At 42.5% G+C, this 19,773-nt stretch overlaps 3 protein-coding genes across 3 annotated transcripts; all 3 read left to right on the forward strand.

Moving 5' to 3' along the window:
- The first annotated feature begins 3,619 nt into the window (after positions 1–3,619).
- Positions 3,620–6,420, forward strand: LOC121777717 (pentatricopeptide repeat-containing protein At5g18390, mitochondrial-like). The gene is made up of 3 exons (XM_042175060.1): positions 3,620–3,776; positions 4,379–5,889; positions 5,965–6,420. Exon 2 carries the CDS (start codon positions 4,448–4,450, stop codon positions 5,840–5,842), a length of 1,395 nt encoding a protein of 464 aa, XP_042030994.1. The 5' UTR covers positions 3,620–3,776; positions 4,379–4,447; the 3' UTR covers positions 5,843–5,889; positions 5,965–6,420.
- A 786-nt stretch (positions 6,421–7,206) lies between these two features.
- LOC121777879 lies at positions 7,207–7,851 on the forward strand. Its single transcript, XM_042175218.1, has one exon. It carries the CDS (start codon positions 7,207–7,209, stop codon positions 7,849–7,851), a length of 645 nt encoding a protein of 214 aa, XP_042031152.1.
- A 2,082-nt stretch (positions 7,852–9,933) lies between these two features.
- Positions 9,934–19,773, forward strand: LOC121777756. The gene is made up of 6 exons (XM_042175107.1): positions 9,934–9,979; positions 10,058–10,169; positions 18,036–18,210; positions 18,694–18,758; positions 19,005–19,082; positions 19,170–19,773. Exons 2-6 carry the CDS (start codon positions 10,081–10,083, stop codon positions 19,510–19,512), a joined length of 750 nt encoding a protein of 249 aa, XP_042031041.1. The 5' UTR covers positions 9,934–9,979; positions 10,058–10,080; the 3' UTR covers positions 19,513–19,773.

Consider the following 19,773-nt stretch of genomic DNA (forward strand, 5'->3'; position numbering starts at 1 on the left):
TTGAGCATGTGTATTGTATATTTAATTAGTGAATGCATGAATTAAATTAGTCAGCAAGTTAGAGCATCCAAAGCGTTTTGGTATCATCTATAATTCTATATGATTCTGTGAGGCTGAAAATGAGGTAAAACGCCATTAATGAGTGGTGGGAAAGGAAATGGGTGGGATTAAGGGGGGAATAATTTAATGTTTAAAATAAGTTTTCCCGCTTTGTCCCGAGTGGAGAGAATATTGCGGTGTTCCAGAATGTTGTCGCCGCCTCGGATTCTTGCATTTTGGGCTCGAAGCCCCAAAATCCACTCTTTTTTTACCAATTTAAAACTATAACCTAAAAACAAATGGCGATGGTAACAAGGGCTGGGATAAGGCATCATTTTGTGGCGGGCCAAGAATGGAGGTCGGCCACCGTCATAAAAAGAAATATTTTTAAAAAAATCAAATTGTTATGTATCCTCATTATATTAAAGCAAACACTATGTATCAATGATCCAACTTTAGATATATTGAAGTAGGTTCTGGTTATGTTGAGATTTTTTAGTTTAATTGAGAATTAAGATATATTTTTAGTTACTCATTTATAATATTTTCAAAATGTCAACTCAACTACAAGTAGATTATATCAACTTGGAGGTAATATAGTCAATAGCATGCACATCAAATGTCAACAACTTATAGTTGATATTATATGTGTATATTTACCATGAATTGTATACGTAGTTGACATTATGTGTGTAGTTGGCATAAATTGTATATGTAGTTGACGTGGATTGTACACATAGTTGACAATATATGTATGTAGTTGACATTATACGTGTGTAGTTGATATGAATTGTATATGTAGTTGACAAAAAAAATTAAAATTAAAAAAATATTTATTGAATAAAATGTACCATGAAACTACCATTATGCCATTTCATAATTAATTAATCTAAAAATATTTTTTATGTGGCAAATTCTGAACCACTCATGTAATAAAAATGAGTGACTAATAGATAATGCATCTCAATTTTCAATTAGAGTAAAAAATCTCAATTGATCACAACCCTATTGAAGTATCTTATGAACCCTCTTTAAAGTAATGAAATATCCCCTAATTTATTCGGTAAAGTAAAAGAATATTCTCCATAAAAATATTTAATTTAGTATTCCCTTCGTTTTTCCATAGTTGAGTTATTTTTTTATTTTTGGAAACTCCCTCGTAATTGAGTATATAGTAATTTTTTTCTTACTTTACTCTCTTTTACTTTATTCACTTTCTACTTTATTCTATCTACTTTTTTTATCTATTTATTTAACACATTCAACATCAATTTCTTAAACTGCGTGCCGAAAATTTTTGCCTCCACTATAAAAAACGGAAGGGGGACTCCTACTCCTTGATTGACCAATACTCATAAATACCTGTGTTCCGCCGGCTTTAGCATAGTTCATTAGAGCATCCGCAGCGGTGGCGGTTGGCGCCACCGCCGTCCGTGCCAGCGGCAAGGCGAAGGACCGCCACCGCTGCAACCGCGCCGCTGGCACGGCGCTGCTCGATGTATCGAGCACGTCCGTGCCAGCGGACGCACACGTGGCGGTCTCCCATTCGCCAACGGCATAGCCGTTGGTTTCAAACATTTTTTTATTTTTTTTTTTTAAAAAATCGGATTTTTATTAAAAAAATCGATAAAAAAAAAAAAAAAAAAATTTCACTTCCCCAAAAAATTATATCCGTTTATAACCGTTTTTCCCCACTTTTTAATTTTTTTTTTATTTTTTTTACCCCAAAAATACACACTTTCATCTATAAATACCCCCAATTTCACTCCAAAAAATTCACACTTTCACTACACAATTCTCATCATCAATCTCTCATATCCATTTTCATCTTCCTCTCACACCCTACAACACCACTATGTCCGGTAACGACGACAACCCAAGCGGCTCTCACGGTTGGAACCCCGAATGGTTCGGTTCGCAACCGTTTCATAGTCCGGAAACGGAATATTCGGCCCCTCCTCTCACCCAAGATTCGGGCGTTCCGAGTGGCTACCGGCCATACCCAATCGACGATCAAGGTGCCTCCGATGGGCGCTACGGGTGGACACCGGAGCCTAGGCCTCGCGCCCCTTCCCAAATGCCGAATCCTCCATCTCGCGCCGGTGTCCGCACACCGTACTCACCGGCGGAGATGGAAAGATTGTTCAAGGCGTACTTGGAAATCTCCGAAGATGCGGTGGTTGGAACGAACCAATCCGGCGATCACTTTTGGTGGCGCGTCTCTAGCCGGTACAATGCACACCGGCCGCCGGGAACGATCGAGCGCAACGAGAGTATGGTGCGCAACTGCATCGGCCGAGCCAACGAAGAAATTGGCAAGTTCAACGGCTATTTCATCCAGGAGTCCCGGAATGCCGGGAGCGGCCGAAGCGAGGTCGACATCATCACCGCCTCGCTGAGCACCTACCAATCCATGAACGGTAAGTCGTTCAAATATCTTAACGTTTGGCAGGAGACGCGGACGCACCCGAAGTATAAGGGAGGCATAACATCCTCCTCTAGCGGCTCCTCCAAACGCTCACGGTCGGCATCCCTATCCGACGCCGGCGAAGAAGTGGCTAGCCAACTCGCCGAAGCTAACTTGGGTAGCCCCGATGCCCAACCAAGCGGTTGGGCATCGATGCCCAACCAAGCGGTTAGCCCCGAAGCTAACGACGTCGCGCCGCGACTCCATCTGCCCCTGCTCCCGAACCCGCACCCTATGTTCCACCTCCACCCCCGAACAACTCGTTGTGGGCCCTTTTGGCCCAACTCAATATGGCCGATAGGTCAACTATGACCCCCACGCAACTTCAAACGCACGAGTCCATGATATTGGGTCTCCAAAAACAATTGGGGTTGGTGCCGCCGGATGCGTAGTCTTCCTCGGGTTATATTAGCCAATTATTATGTAATTTTTAATTTTTAGGAGTTTAATTATGTAATTTTTAATTTTTAGTATTTTAATTATGTAATTTTTAATTTTTAGGATTTTAATTATGTCTTTTTATTTTATTTGTAATTTGTTATTTTTATTGTGGTTTTTTTAATGAATTTTAGTATTATGAAAATGTTTTTGTGTAATTGAATTTTATATTAATTGTGCTCGTCCTTGCGGAAGAGCACAGTTGTGGGTGTTGTGCTCTTGCCAGAGAGCAGGCATGAATAGTACCGCCCGGGCACACAACCGTGCCGCTGGCAAGAGCACGGTTGTGGATGCTCTTAGAAAAAAAGGAGAAAAAATGAATGTTCAATCCTATAGCTTTTAAAATTAAAATATCAAATTTTCTAATTTTTGTGTTTTACACTCATCACATCAAATTAAAATAAATATGATAAATATTTTTTATATATCATATTTTGTTTTTTATTAAAATATTTTTATTTTATTATTTGATTTTTTAATAATTTTTTTTAAAATTTTGATTTATGGAATAATTGTCAAAAATTTTAAAAATTATATCTATATATTTCTATTTAAAAGTTGTGATTTTGATCAGAAATCAACAAAAATTTTAATTTAGAAGAACCATCCCTATTTATTTTTCGATATTTAAATTTTTACTTGAATTAAACAAAAAGAAGAAAAGAAATGCTTGTCCCTCACTTGCTCAGTAGCTCAACCTCTCTATTGTCTCGCTCCGCTGCACCCGCGCCGCCGTTCATCCCGCCCACCTCCCGCATCGCCGCCTCCCCCTTCCTCATACCTGACGCCCCATCTCCACTGTTACGCCCCTTTCCAAATATCTCGTCGACAGGTGAGCCTTTTATTTTCAGAGCTCTATTGCTTTTAAAAAATCGTTCTTGTTTTTCTGTTGAAATTGAAATTGGATACATAATGCAAATATTGATTCACGGGTTGGTACCTGATTCTGCTTATTGTAAAAGTGGTATTTTTGTAATAATTAATTTTACTTCAGCACATATAATTCCTTGAATTCTTGATTGATTTGTAGTTGTTCCTCAACCAAATTATAGGAGAATTAATATCTTACACATATGTTTTGCGGATTGATGTGAGGTGTGATTGTTAATCGAATTTAGTAACTTTTGTAGTGTTGGCCTCTAGAAGCTACAATTAAATTTAGGGAATGCAGAGTGTTTCTGCTATTTTTATTGAAAGAACTAAGAAGTAGTATTATTGTTTTTAAAAAAAATATTAAGCTTGTTTTTCTTGTATCATATTGGCCACAATCAATCCAATTTCGAACACGGTGAATGCACTCGTGAATCGTGATTTATGCTTTCGAACTATGGTTGGTTAGATTCGGTATTTTGGTACATTTAGCTACTCATGGATGAGCTAATCAGATTGATTGTCTATTGATGATTTTGTTTATAATTTGTATTGCTACTGTAGAGTTGGCTCTGTTTGATACCGAGGCATAGCCAAAAGTCCCTCTACTCATTTGATTGACTTGAGACTCGAATGCTTGCGGTTCGCAAAATCCCTGCCCTCATCACTGGCACTTCTACGAGCACATTGTCTTTTATCCGGACCCTGACCGCTGGAGCCAGTTTATTTTGTAACAACGATGGTGGTGGTGGAAGTGCTAGAGGCTTGCCCAACGATGACTACTTTGCTACGATTCACCACATATCCAACATTGTGCGACGTGATATATACATGGAGCGCACCCTCAACAAGATGCGTATATCAAAGATCGTAAACTCAGAGCTAGTTTATCGTGTCTTCCGTAGCTGCTGCAATTGCGGGATAGAATCTTTTCGCTTCTTCAATTGGGCAAGGACACACCACCCAAATTATGAGCCTACCACCGTTGAGTTTGAAGAGCTCCTCAAAATCTTAGCTCGAAACCGCAATTGGGAGACCATGTGGAAGGTAGCAGGAACTATGAAAGCACAGAACTTTGCTATATCTCCATCGGTTGTCTCTTTCATTATCGAGCAATATGGTAAACATGGTCTCATAGACCAAGCCGTCGGCCTTTTTAACGGCCTCAAAAACTTTAATTGTCCGCAGACGACTGAAGTATACAATTCCCTGCTTTTTGCTCTATGTGAGGTTAAAAACTTCCGAGGGGCATATGCTTTGATAAGGAGAATGGTTCGAAAAGGGACCGTTCCTGATAAGCGAACCTATTCGGTTCTTGTTAACGCGTGGTGCTCGGCAGGAAAGATGAGAGAGGCTCAGGAATTCTTGGAGGAGATGAGTAAAAAGGGGTTCAATCCTCCTCTCCGCGGCCGAGATTTGCTGGTAGATGGACTTCTAAACGCAGGGTATCTCGAATCAGCTTTAGGGCTGGTTCGGAAAATGACCAAGGAAGGCTTCGTGCCAGATGTAGGCACGTTCAATTCGTTGGCGGAAGCTCTGTGCAATTCCGGGCAGATTGACTTTTGCATCGATCTTTTTAATGATGTTTGTGGACTCGGGTTTTGTCCTGACACGAGCACTTACAAGATCATGATAACTGTGACGTCGAAAGTTGGAAAAGTTGACGAGGCTTTTGCACTACTTCATAGGTCAATCGAGAATGGTCACCGTCCGTTTCCCAGCTTGTATGCTCCAATTCTGAAAGCTCTTTGCCGGAATGGACAGTTTGATGATGCATTCAGTTTTTTCGCTGATATGAAGGTGAAAGGCCATCCTCCAAACCGTCCCGTGTATACTATGCTGATAAAAATGTGCGGACGTGCTGGTAGATTCGTCGAGGCTGCCAATTACTTGGTGGAGATGACTGAGTTAGACTTGCTACCTATGCCACAAAGCTTTGATATGGTTTCTGATGGCTTAAAGAATTGTGGCAAACACGATTTAGCCAAACGAATTGAACAGTTAGAGATATCGGCCCGGGGCCTCTGATACACCGACTTCTGACACCAACTTCTTCCGGCTCTTTCTGGATTTAGGTAACACGTTTTCTTCGTTGAAGATTGAATCAATTCAAGAAAAGAAGATTGAAGATTGGTCATTTGCTTTTGCAGGTCATCCAAAGAAGCCAAGAATCGCAGTTTGGGCCCGACGCCATGTGAGCTGCGGTTAGCACACGGGTGTTACTTAGATCACAAATCTTGATGTTCAACGACTTTATTCTTCCCAAATAATTGTGTGAGATATCAGAGAGTTGACGGCCGAGATTCGTTGTCTGCCACAAGCAGCACTGGACCATGCTTATCACCATCCAGTCCACACTTTTGAGCTAGCAGAGACCCCTCCTTCACTCCCCCTCTTTTGCCTTTAGCCTTTGCGTAGAACTTGCAACTCAAGATGTATAGAAACAAGCTTTAATGTGCTTGTCTGATCAGATCTTCTTCTACATGAGAATGATGTAGATGATGATTATGTAGTATGTTGGTTTATTTATTTAAGGGGAATTGCCAATAAAATTGTAAGTTTTGGTTTAATTTTAGTTGCAATTTTATAAATGGCCAATTACTATATCATAATTTTTACATTTTTCTTAACTACTTCTGTATGCTGCGTGAATTAATTAAGGTGGCGTGTACATATGTAAAAATTTAAATTGTGACCGAATCAGTGTATTGAACGACATTGTTTAAATAACTAAATGTTAAGTCTACATATTATCTTTCATCTGTCATGTTATACACTGGATTATGTGACAATCGAAGAAAAAAAACGTCAAAGTTATGATAGCAATACTATTTTTTTGAGTTGTGAAATTGACCATTTTTATTGGTTTTCCGGTAATTTGCCCTTATTTAAAAGCCAATACACTGGATTTGGCATGCAAGTGAAAAAGAATGGAAATGATGAAATTAATTAATAAATAAATGAGAATCAAGATTTGTGATTAAACATACCTAAGTTGCTTTATTGGTATTGATTTCATGTGACAAAATAAAAGTTGGATTTGAGTTATTCTGAGATCTTCTCAACTGTAAACCGTCGCCTCACACTGCATTCATTGTATTCATGGTTTAATAAGGTAAAAAAAGTTAATGCCATCCCCATCTTATGATCATTGATCAACAACCATAGAGATATTTTCCATTATAGTTAATTAATTAATCTTTTCCCCCTTTTTTCAGTGGTTTAATTTCGTATTTCACCATACTCAGTTTCCCCAATTTTCCACACACGCATTCTGCATGGGATTTACAACCGAAACTGTACATACATCTGAATTTACAACAAATATATGTATATGCTGCATATATATATAAATGATCACAACATCCATCATTTCCCTCTCGCAAAAAATCATGAATTCTCTCTTCACATTCTTCACCGCTCTCTACACTCTCACACTCCTCTACTTCCCCTCTCTCTTCTCCCGCTTCCTTCTCTCTCCCGTCGCACTCTCAACTTTCGTTCTGTTGCTCTATCTCCTCCGCCTCGGCGCTGCGCAGAGATCTGCAATCAATCCAATCGAATCCGATCTCGTCGAATCAGATTCCACGCAACCATTACCGCCGCAAATTGAAGAATTCCGCGAGGTCGAATTTGACGAATTAGGGGAATTACAATGCTGGAGCTACGGATCCGATTTGAAGCAGGATCCGCGCCAATTGTACGTGGAGTGGGACGTCCGAGCGCCGCTGGAGGTTATACACGAGGAATACGAAGGAGAGGATACCGCCGATGATAAATCGGAGGAGAAGCGGGAGGCGGAGATGAATTCCATCCGGCGGTACGCGTCGCTGTCGCTGATTTACCCGGAGTCCGACAGCGACGACGAATCGTCGTCGGAGGGTGAGTCACCGGAGAGCGCGTGGTTCCGGTGGGAGGTGGAGGAGGAGGATAGGGAGGGGCTGATTGAGATCGCGTTGGATGAGAAGAGGAGCTGCTGCGGCTGCGAGGTGGAGGAGGATAATTTGATCGAGATCGATTTGTCGCCGGAAAGATGACGTGGATTTCGGAGGGGATTGATTAGTCGATAAGTTTTGGTAAATTGTGATTAGTAATTAATTGAAAGGAGAGACGTTTCTGGGGTTCTGGGTTTTAGAATGTTGAAGTTTTTTAACACTAGGATTAAAGTGTGGTTAATCGCTAAACTCAAAGAGATTACTAATGATGCTGTAATTACCGGTGTGCCCTCGCAGGCCCAACTGTTTCTCTGTATTTATGGCTTTACTCTTGATAAAAAAATTTGCATTTTTTTCATTAAACGAATACTTCTCTCTTTTTTTTATTGTGTAGATAAGAGAAACACACGAAAATTAAAATAAATAATACTCCTTCCTTTGTTTGCCATTATTTGTTATCAGTTAACTTTGGTTTAAGAATACTATAATGTGAGTCAAGTAAATTAGTAGAACGTGAGATTCATTATCAGATATAATAAAAAATAAGTATGATAAGTATTAATGGATAGATGGAAAAGAAAACTTGGGATGAGTACAAGAGTATGAGACTCAACCCTTGATCATATTTGGATATAATTGAATCCTTTATGTTAAAAGTTTGGAAACTTCTATAGGCCACAATCCTAAAACTCATTTTAGTGGAAAATGATCCTTTTTAGAGGAGAAATCTTTGTGGTAGACACTTTTTCTCTCTTTCTTTGCAGTTTGAGGCATCACTATTGTGGGTTTAGATTGAGGAGTAAAAGGTGCTTTTCCCATAGATTAGGTGAGGAGCACTTGGGCATGTGGGAATGAACATGATTTGCAGTGCATGAATTTCTTGACTGAAAATGATATGACTAAGAAATGCTACACAATCCACTATCACTGTTGCATATTTCTTCACCATTCCTTTCTATAATTAGTCTTCTTTACCATTCTGCAACCGCCATGCCTTTTGCTCCATCATTGACCGCTTTTTTTTGCTATTAATTAGATATCCAATATGTATGGTATGCGATCACGGATATAGCCATATAGGAAACCGAATTAGTAGGATCAGGTGTAGTGAAGAACGTCGTCGCCAGCATCGAAAGATAGATGTTGTGCGGCGGCTATAGTTGGCATTAGACAACGCACGAAGACCAAAGGTGAATATCAATCCTAAAGGGTGAGGCAAAGTTGCTTCACTGTGCACGGGATGGGATTTGTGACAACTCTCTAAAATGAATTTTATGGAGTTTTCCAACCTTCATGAGCTAGCAGGGGATGGGATTTGTGACAACTCTCTAAAATGAATTTTATGGAGTTTTCCAACCTTCATGAGCTAGCAGTAGGATCGGTTGACCTCGACCCCACCTGGATCAACCATTAATTGTGTGGTTAATGTAATGTCGGTGACAATCCTTCGATCTCGAGTACATTATCATCCAAGTTCAATCTTTTGGTGGGTATTTTAAGCATATTCTAGGCAAATCTTCATAATATGGCAATAAATTCTTGTAAAGTCATGAAATTAAATAAAATATATTGCAAATTAGCACATTTTGCATGAACGAAAATACAAATTATACAATAGATATTGAATCATTGATCATATATCATATACTCCCTCTGTCCCATTAGAAATGAAACGTTTTCCTTTTTGGTCTGTCCCATTAAAAATGAAACGTTTCTAAAAATAGAAACAATACTCTCTCTACTTTTTCTTCTCTCTTACTTTACTCTCTCTTTATTCACTCACAAAACAACACTACATAAAATCCCGTGCCGAAAAGCAAATGTTGCATATTTAATGGGACGGAGGGAGTATCATATCATATATGACACTTAATAATCCACAATCTATCAAATATGACACTTATCCCTAATTCTAATACATGAAACTATCACAGAAGATTTTTTAAAATTTTATAATTCACTATTCAAAATTTGGATGATGTAGAATAAATCAAAATTTAACCAATTTTTTTTCAAAATAGCGGTGGTTCCAATTAATGAACAAATACAAATAGATCCAATGAATTATCTTCCCCATATTGGACTGGGTAGAATTTTATAAGAAAATGGTCCAATTATGATGTTGGGCCGCAGGAAAAAGCCCATCAGCAGATTTTACGATTGCCCTTATGCGCAGCTCCAAGCCTTCAACGAATCCACGATTCCTCTTTCCAGCTCAAGGATCACTCAAGTAGCTCGCTCTTAATCGATTTCCTTGTTTCTATGCACAATTTCTGAGCATCAATTGACTTTATTGGTCGGTTTGTAGTCTCAGGCGATCCAGGTCTGGAAATGCAGAAAATGGCGATTTTCCAAAGGCTTTCCGGAACTTTCCGCGAGAGTTCTGCGTTTCCTAAAGCAACGAACGTTTTCACCATCGGGTATGGATGCCTCTGTCTTTTTCGTAGCTGTGATATGAATTCTTCTACTGCTTCGTGATTTTTTTTCCTATTTTGCGTCCTGCTTGATCAGGAAAGTAGTTGGAATCTGAATGTTTTGCTTTCGTTATAACCTTATTTGGTATGTTTGACACTTGATTACTGAAATTTTCCTTCGATTTGAGTTAGATATTCGGGAAGTAACTGTGATAATATGGAAATGGTACATATTCGGAGAAGAGGATGTTCACTTGTTAGTTGTGAAATTTGAATGAGGAATTGGCTTTGAAATAGAATCGCGCGAGACTCAATCCTGTTAATCGAGACGGATTTTCTATTGGTCTCATTAAATTAGTTAGTCTGTCATTTTTTATCAATGCTGAAGGCTGATTTCCTCGATCTAAAGGAACGGTAATGGATGAGGGGTAAAATGACTCTTTAGGGCTTATATTTGAAATATGTGTGATGCATATTGATGGCTGGGCGAATTTTTGATAGTAGTAAATGCAGGTAATGAATATAGATCACGACACAAGGAATTACGTGGTTCGATTTACTGAGGTAAATCTACGTCCACGGGAAGAAAGGAGGGCAAGATTGTATTGCTTGATCTGGTTTTCCAGCTTACAAATACAGACTTGCTATATGATATTTGATATCTCGAGAGCCCTCTTCTATCTGATCTAAGTTCTATTTATACATTGAACTAAGATCGTGGCTTGCATCACCACTAACTAGGTCGTGGCTTGCATCACCACTAACTAGGTAGTGGATGTCGTGGAGGTCATGAGATCCTGCATGGGTCCACTATCTCTTTGTTTGGTCCGCTATCCTGCATGAGTTGACACCACTAAATAGATCGTGTAGTGGAGGTCGTGGAGGTTCTGCATGAGTCCACTATCTCCCAGTTCGGTCGAATACTGAGACCGAACTTCTGAACTATTGCCGAGCAGCTTTTGCCGATCTGAGAGTAGAGCTTGATTGGTCGGCTTTTACCGAGCTGTAGGCTGGAGCCGAACTCTTTGGTAATGCCGAACTGATTGGTTGGCTTTTACCGAGCTGTAGGCTGGGGCCGAACTCTTTGGTAATGCCGAACTGATACTCTTTCTTGGGCTTTGGGCTGATGGGCCGTCACTGCTATTGGGCTTGTTTAGTACGTACCCCATCACTACCCCCCCCGAAAAGCGAAGTGAATCACTTCGACGAAGTGAGTCACTTCGGCATTCTGGATAAAGGTACGGGGAAGGCTGACGTCAGGGGACGTGCCTTGCGCGTGACTGCATTAAATGCGACAGTAAAATCCGGCCGTTGAATCCTGAAAAGGTGGGATTCGAAACGGTGCGATTATTTTGAAATCTTCTCCGAATCTGATAAATATGTCCTTTCTTCATCATTTGAACACTTTTGCTATTGCTTCTTCTGCATTCTCTCTCTTCTGCGTAAAAATTTCCTTCCGCTTTCAAGAATTTCTTCAGAATTTCTTCAGACTTTCAAAGAGTAAGAACTATGTCTTCTTCTTCTTCTGAGTCAGGTAGCGGTAGGAAAGGGGATAAGGGGTCTTCTAGCCGGAAAGAATCCGGGGAGAAGACCGTAGAGTATTTTCACAGCATCTTGAGTAAGGATACTGTGATATCCCTACACGAAAAATATTTTTTTCCTGGGGGGAAGGTTGCGATTCCCGACGACCTTCATAGGGCTGACTCGCCGCCGGAGGGTTACGCCACCGTTTATGAAGCCTGCTTGGAATGCGGGCTTCGTTTCCCTCTTCCCCCTGCCTTTGTAGAGCTGCTAGATTTTTTTCAACTCCCTTTAGGTCAGGTGACTCCGAACTCTTGGAGGCACTTATCGGCCTTTGCTGCCGAACTGCGTAGGCTAGATAAGGATCTGTCTCTGAGGGCAATCCTTAATTTCTTCCAGTTTAAGAGGAAGGGATCTTGGTTTTACTTGATCCCTTTACAGCCCTTTAGGGCCTTCTGCAAAACCAAGTGGCCAAAGTGGCAACACCGCTTCTTTTTTTATAATAGGACAGCGGCTCCGGGCTTTCCCTGGAGAGGGCCGAAGTCCGTGATTCCCCATCCTCGGTTAGAACCATTGGACGAGCTCGAGGGCGAGCTCAATAAGATTCCTATGATTAGGAAGCAGTACCTGGAGTCTGAGCTCGTCAAGGGCGACTTCGTGTTCGACTCCTCGTCTTCGGACGAAGAGACTGAGGGTGAGGAATTCTTTTTTATGCATTACTGCCTTGACGACGAAAACTAACCTTGTTTTCTTGCTTTTTGGCAGTGAACTTGCTGAACAAGATTAGTCGCAAATCCTCCGAATCTAAGGAACCGGAGAGGCCGAAAACCACCAGCTCGGCGTCTGATGCCGAGAAGAATCCGAAGAGGCAAAAGACCTCTTCTTCGGATCCAAAAAAGCCGGAGTCCACTTCGGCAAAGGGGAAGGGGAAGACCCAGAAGCCCCCAAGAGCGCCAGAGAAAGACGTGGTCTTGGCGCCTCCTTCGGAGCATATCTGTGAGCCATTTTTATGGCCCACGGACTTTGCCGAGGTGAATTCTCTTCTTGATTTTCTGGCCTTGCTTTTTTCCTGTATTTTTTGTGGTCCCTCGGTTGACTTTTTCCTTTTTCCATTTTCAGAGGAACGATATGCTCTCCAAGCTCGTCGCCGTTGAACTCTCCAAAGCGTCCAACGATTATGCTGAGATGCAGAGGAAGTTGGCGGCTGCTCGTCACCAGGCCGAACAGGCTAAGGCAGACTTTGAGAAGGCCAGAGCTGCTAGGATCTCGGCCCAGGATGAAGCCCAGTTTGCCAAAAACCAGCTCGTCATCCAGCGAGAGCAGACGAAACGGAGGGATGCTGCCGCCGTGGTTGCCCAAGGGGAGGTTCTCCGTGCTTTCGCGGAGAAACTCTTTCTGAGCAATCAATTTTCGGCCTTTGTCGGTGATCTGTTGAAACTGATGACCGATAATGCCGAGCAGGGGCCCGAAGTCGTTCTGCCGCTGTACGGCCGAGAGATAGCAGCTCGTCTCCAGAGTCTGCCGCTCCTTGAGGAGCTTGCTTCGTCCTCGGTCCTGCTTTCTGCTGACCGAGTTCGTAGTTGCCGAGCTGACCGGGACGAGAATATGGAGGCTATCTTTGCCTCCTTAGGGCCAGTTTCACCCGCTCCAATTTTCCACGGAGAGGGTGAGACCGAGCAGCTTGATCAGCAGACCGGAGACAGGCAGGCTGAGCAAGAGGTGCTGCTGATCGGTGATGGGGGCACCGAGCAGGCTGGGGGGAGCAGGGAGGCCGAGGCTGAAGCTGAGGCAGACAAGGAGAAGGAAGCTGAACCTCACCGAGGAGCCGGAGACGAAGCTGGCGGAGTATGATTTCGTCTCCCTTCTCTTAGTTTAGTTTCTTCCTTCTTGTAAAATGGCCTTGAAGCCCTCCTTGTGTAAAAATTTTTTTCTTATGAATGAAAAAATTCTTCTTTCTGTACTTGTGTCTTCGTATAGCTTTTCGTACTCTCTTTTACCCCTGTTGTGGTTTACTACCTGCTCAGTAAACTGAAATGCCGAACTGACATAGCTGCTTTGTATTCTTAACTCTTAAGGAGCTGGAGGTACTTCACTGGAAGCGGCTGTACTCTTCCGCTTTAGACGAAGCTGAGAAAAAAGCCATAGCTGACCAGATGAAGAATGACGAACTCTTGGCTTGTTTAGTGAAGCTGGAGGCCGACAATAAGGACTTAGAGTCCGAAAAGAAAGATCTGGAGGCCGAGCTGAACACTGCCGTCGCTGAGAGGACTGCGTATGAGGATTTCATCTGCAGGCGCGGGGGAATGACCATCTCTGAAGTTCAGGAACGAGTTGACGAACTGTGGGAGGAATATCATGTACTCCGGAGGAACAATGCGCTGGAGAGCTCGGCTTGCCAACAAGTCGTGAAATCATTGCGGCGCTGGGCTTCTCGGTACGACATCATTCTTTCCCGGCGTCCCTCAATCGAGAGATTCCTTAGGCATTTCCCGCCAACAGATGGTCGCACTCCAGCTCAAACCCCTGATTCACTTGCTCAAAACCCTACTCCAAGTCAGCAACGAACTCAGGAACAGCCGGAAACGTCAAGACGAGAACGGACTCAGGAGCAACCGGAAACGTCAAGACAAGGACGGACTGAAGTTCGTAGAGGAGCTGTGATTATGAGTGAGCAAGATCAACAAATGCTTCGTGAAGAGACTCTTCGCCGCCGAGGTGCCAGAGCTTCCCGGGCTCAGGGAAGAGGCGGTAGGTCGATTAGAGCATCTCGTCGACCTGCTTATTCTTCAGCTGCCCGGAATGACCGAACTCGGCTTCACGAGGATTTTGTGAATAGATGGCTCAACTTTAGCAACCAGGGACAGTAGAATAGTCCTTTGTAATGGCGTAACGCCTTCTCGTAGGGCAGCGGAGTTGTATGCCGAACAAGATTTAATAAATGAAATCTTCATTTCGCTTCTATCACTGCGTATTTACAGCTTAGCGAAAAAATTTCATCGTGCTCGTCCTCGGTCTTATGAAGTAAACTTCTTTGACCGGACTCGTCCTCGATCTTATGAAGTAAGCTTCTTTGACCGGACTCGTCTTTGGTCTCATGAAGTAAACTTCTTTGACCGGACTTGGTCCTCGGTCTTATGAAATAAACTTCTTTGACCGGACTCGTCTTTGGTCTTATGAAGTAAACTTCTTTGACCGGACTTGGTCCTCGGTCTTATGAAATAAACTTCTTTGACCGGACTCGTCTTTGGTCTTATGAAGTAAATTTCTTTGACCGGACTAAGCTTGTGTCCTAATTTGGGGATCGGACTTTCCCTTGTCCTAATTCGGCGAGTTTTATCGCGTGGATCGGACTTTCCCTTGTCCTAATTCGGCGAGTTTTATCGCGTGGATCGGACTTTCCCTTTGTTGCAGTTCGTTTCAGACGAACTGCTTGTTTCTTAAGCTGAATTGTGGTCTTGTATCCTCCTTAGAAGCTTGGACTCACAATCGTTGGCTTATATATGTTCTAAAAAGGGGATCAGCCTTCGAAGAACAAGATACCTCAGTAACATTTGTAAGAGACGACACGCACATAGACAGACAAAACGCACATAAACAAACATGAAAAACAAGTAAAAAACAAAGAAAGCACATACCCCTAGGACCGAACTAGACACAAGACTGACTGACCGGACTGTCTCTTACAAATGGAACTTCTTGAGGTTGGAAATGTACCATGTTCGGGGTGCTTGTTCTCCTGACATGTGAGTCAATTTATAAGACCCTTTGCCGAGGACTTCTGACACCCGATATGGATCTTCCCATGTGGGTTCGAGTTTGCCCAGCTTTTCTGCTCGGCTTACTTCGTTGTTTCTCAAGACGAGATCTCCCACTTGAAATTGTAGCTTTTTCACCCTTTTGTTATAATACCGGGCTACTTGCTCCTTGTACTTGGCTGCTTTTATGCAGGCCAATTCTCTTCTTTCTTCGGCCAGATCTAGTTCGGCTCTCAGTCCGTCATCATTCATTTCTGAAGAGAAATTTAGAGTTCGGGGACTGGGTACGCCGATCTCAACCGGAATCACGGCTTCAGTGCCGTACACCATCGAGTTCGGCTCCGGTGTGACTTCGGTTATTTCGCCTGCCTCTGACTCCGGCTGCTGTGATTGCTATGCTTGATGGTGCCGATCTGATTGCTCGGCACTTTTAAGCGCAATCTGCAAACACTCGCTCTTTTTTTATCACCTCGGATGACCGCTATCCCTCCTTTAGTGGGGAAGGAGTTCGGCGAGGAAGCCTCTGATTGCTATGATCGGGCTTCTTTTTGTCTTCTCTAGATGAGCTGTCTAAAGACCGTTTTCGACGGTCTGCCTCATCGGCACGAGAAAACTGGTCCGCAATGTCCCACATTTCTTGAGCTGTTTGCGGACTGCATTCCACGAGCTTTCTGTAGAGAGCTCCGGGCAGGATTCCATTTTGGAATGCCGAAATGACAAGTAGATCATTGAGATCATCTACTTGTAGGCATTCCTTGTGGAACCTCGTCATAAAGTCGCTGATCTTTTCGTCGCGACCTTGACGTGTAGAAAGCAGCTGAGCCGAAGTGATTCGGGCTTCCGCTTTCTGAAAGAACCTCCTGTGGAAAGCATCCATTAGATCTCGGTAAGATCTAATGCTGCCTTGGGGGAGGCTATCGAACCACCTTCTTGCGTTCCCGATAAGCAGCTCGGGAAACAGCTTGCACATATGGACCTCATTGAGACCCTGGTTCACCATGTTATACTGATAGCGTCCCAGGAAGTCATGAGGATTCACTAACCCGTCATAAGTCATTGACGGAGTTCGGTAGTTCTGTGGTAAGGGAGTTCGGGTGATATCGTCCGAGAACGGAGTCTTCAATGCTCCGTACATGGCGAACCCGACATCTCTTCGGTATGGAGGAGATGGAGTTCTCCTGTGATTCCGGTACCGAGGAGGAACAGGAACATGTCGGGGTTGAGGATTCTTCTTCCTGGAAGACACGGCACTACTGCGGTAGTGACTTTCATGTCTGGATGAGGAGGGAGAATCCACCGTTTTCGTCTCTGGCTTTTGGCTCTTTTGCAGGAAAATTAAGAACTCTTCCTGCTTCTCGGCCAAAAACAATTTGACAGCCTCGTTCAAATCGGGCTGCTGGGAAGACTCGGTGCGATGAGTCTTTGAGCGGCTTGTTCCTTCTCCGTGAGAACTGGAAGTAGATTTCTCCCGAGGCTGTTTTCCAGACCTGCGGGCTGGACTAGCTTCCTCATGGTTATCACGAACGGTATTATGGGTGTTACGTGATCTGGTATGCATTTTTTTGGTGGAAGAGGATCAAAAACTCGCTTTATCACAAATTTGGTTCTCTGTTTCCCACAGACGGCGCCAGTGATGGCTGGGCGAATTTTTGATAGTAGTAAATGCAGGTAATGAATATAGATCACGACACAAGGAATTACGTGGTTCGATTTACTGAGGTAAATCTACGTCCACGGGAAGAAAGGAGGGCAAGATTGTATTGCTTGATCTGGTTTTCCAGCTTACAAATACAGACTTGCTATATGATATTTGATATCTCGAGAGCCCTCTTCTATCTGATCTAAGTTCTATTTATACATTGAACTAAGATCGTGGCTTGCATCACCACTAACTAGGTCGTGGCTTGCATCACCACTAACTAGGTAGTGGATGTCGTGGAGGTCATGAGATCCTGCATGGGTCCACTATCTCTTTGTTTGGTCCGCTATCCTGCATGAGTTGACACCACTAAATAGATCGTGTAGTGGAGGTCGTGGAGGTTCTGCATGAGTCCACTATCTCCCAGTTCGGTTGAATACTGAGACCGAACTTCTGAACTATTGCCGAGCAGCTTTTGCCGATCTGAGAGTAGAGCTTGATTGGTCGGCTTTTACCGAGCTGTAGGCTGGAGCCGAACTCTTTGGTAATGCCGAACTGATTGGTTGGCTTTTACCGAGCTGTAGGCTGGGGCCGAACTCTTTGGTAATGCCGAACTGATACTCTTCCTTGGGCTTTGGGCTGATGGGCCGTCACTGCTATTGGGCTTGTTTAGTACGTACCCCATCACATATAAACAAACAATTCATTCTGCAATTAAAAATAGATTGTTGTTCAAGTATAGAGACGAAATGAATTGGTCCTTTGTTTGATAGTTTTACGAGGTCTACATTTTTCTGGTGCTTCTTTCTGATTATGCATTAGTATGATCTTCATGTGTTTCAAAAAAGTTGTTTTTTATTTGCACCTATGTCCATTTATTCCAGCATGGTTCTCTCAAGCTCATCCTTGATACTAAAACATACTAGTAGTACTAAAACATACTTGTACCAACTGCAGTGGTGGTCAGGCTAAGTCAGGTAATGGAATGAATATTTTCAATGCAACTGCAGCTGATGGAAAGAATAAGATGAAGGTAATATCACCACGTAACTATTTTCCCTTCAATCAAATACGACGTGGAACTGTGGAACCACACAGCACCTTTGAGACAGTCCGCAACATCGTCAGAAATGTAAGTATTGTGACACAGCAATTTAAGTTCTACTGCTTATATTTGTGCTGCAGAAAGCCCTTTCTGTCGAGTTATATTCAATTCCACACGACATGCATGTTACTCTTCATTTTATTCAAGAAACTGATCATATGATCAGAATCCATAATGGCCTAATTTTTCTACCTTTAGCTAATTACTACAATACTGGCTGTTCTCCAACCTGTCATTGTACTATGTGTAACTCATATGCAGAATATACCTGCACAACCTTAATGAATCCATTGTTTGATGGAGTAAGTCTGTTATCTTGGTCATTTTTGCAGTTTCCTTTTCCAGCAGAAAAACATGTTCATTGCTCGGATACCAGAGTGGTTCAAAATTTATTTAGCAACAAACCATTATTTCAGTCCAATTTGACCAACAATTAGGTCATGAAAGATGGTATCTGTAGCGACTAGGAATACCTTTTGATTTTGTTTAATGCTGAGTATGGCCTTGCAGGTAGCAACACAGCAAGGTCCTCCGTGCTTCAGAGGTGAAGGACGCCGCTACTTCCATAGCTTCAGGTATAAGTCGAACTTGGTTTGTTCATGCTCTTCTTCTTTTCTTTTGACTTTGTCCCCAGTACCCTCCCTGCAATATTAGCTAAACTGGACAGAATTGGAATGTACTTAGTAAAATAGTCAAATCATTAATTTGAAATTCTTTGGTGCGGAATGCGTGTCATCATTGTCTGATAGTTCTTAGGCCTTATCATCGGGCTACAGGATAGATCGTTATGCTTATTTTCTATCATTATGATGTTGCTAAAGGTATAACCATTCTGGACTATTTGCTCCTTTGCAACCAGAGCAGCCCGCCGCTTACCAGCTTCCAGGATCTGCTGCAAGGTGAGCTCTCGCTTCACTTGATTATATGGAATAAGTCTTCATTAAACAAATGCAAATGCAGTGAAACATTGCCCTCTCAATATACAGGAGATTATACCGCCGTGGTGAAAAGCCACCCAGTAGGACTCCGGACAGGAACCAAAATATACGTGATCACAGACGTAGACTGCTTGCTGCTAAATACGAATTGAGGCGAAACCTTTACAAGGCCCTCTGCCGTGATCCCGACCTCCCTAATGCTATGAGGGTGAAGCACCGTTGCAAGTTGTCGAAGCTGCCAAGAAATAGCTCCTTTACACGCGTGACAAACCGATGCATCTTCTCCGGGCGCTCCCGTGCCGTGTATAAGAAGTTCAGAATTTCTCGTATCGTTTTCCGGACGCTGGCGAATCAAGGCCAATTGATGGGCATAAAGAAGGCATCGTGGTAGGGCACAAGCAGTAGTTGTATATGCTTTTGGATCGAAATAACAATGTAATGCGTCAATCTAAGATAGGATGAATACAAGTGATGATTATTTATTTCGTCTGCATTGTATCTGGACTAACATCAAAGGTAGCAATGGTGCTTCATCATTTCTTCAAGAGGCAAAAAAATTGCATGACATTGAATATTGCTGTTTGTGACATTGTATTTAGCCTACAGCTGTTTTGAATTGATAAAACAATAAGCTGTTTTGATTGTTTTGTAA

The sequence above is a fragment of the Salvia splendens genome, chromosome 18 (genome assembly GCF_004379255.2).
Source record: "Salvia splendens isolate huo1 chromosome 18, SspV2, whole genome shotgun sequence".
NCBI lineage: Eukaryota > Viridiplantae > Streptophyta > Magnoliopsida > Lamiales > Lamiaceae > Salvia > Salvia splendens.

Bases quoted from the DNA above. Each gene is read 5' to 3' on its own strand.
- LOC121777717 (XM_042175060.1), top strand. From the start codon at position 4,448: ATGCTTGCGGTTCGCAAAATCCCTGCCCTCATCACTGGCACTTCTACG.
- LOC121777879 (XM_042175218.1), top strand. From the start codon at position 7,207: ATGAATTCTCTCTTCACATTCTTCACCGCTCTCTACACTCTCACACTC.
- LOC121777756 (XM_042175107.1), top strand. From the start codon at position 10,081: ATGCAGAAAATGGCGATTTTCCAAAGGCTTTCCGGAACTTTCCGCGAG. The intron at 10,170-18,035 runs GTATGGATGCCT...TACCAACTGCAG, and splicing joins ACGAACGTTTTCACCATCGG to TGGTGGTCAGGCTAAGTCAG. The intron at 19,083-19,169 runs GTGAGCTCTCGC...CTCAATATACAG, and splicing joins CTTCCAGGATCTGCTGCAAG to GAGATTATACCGCCGTGGTG.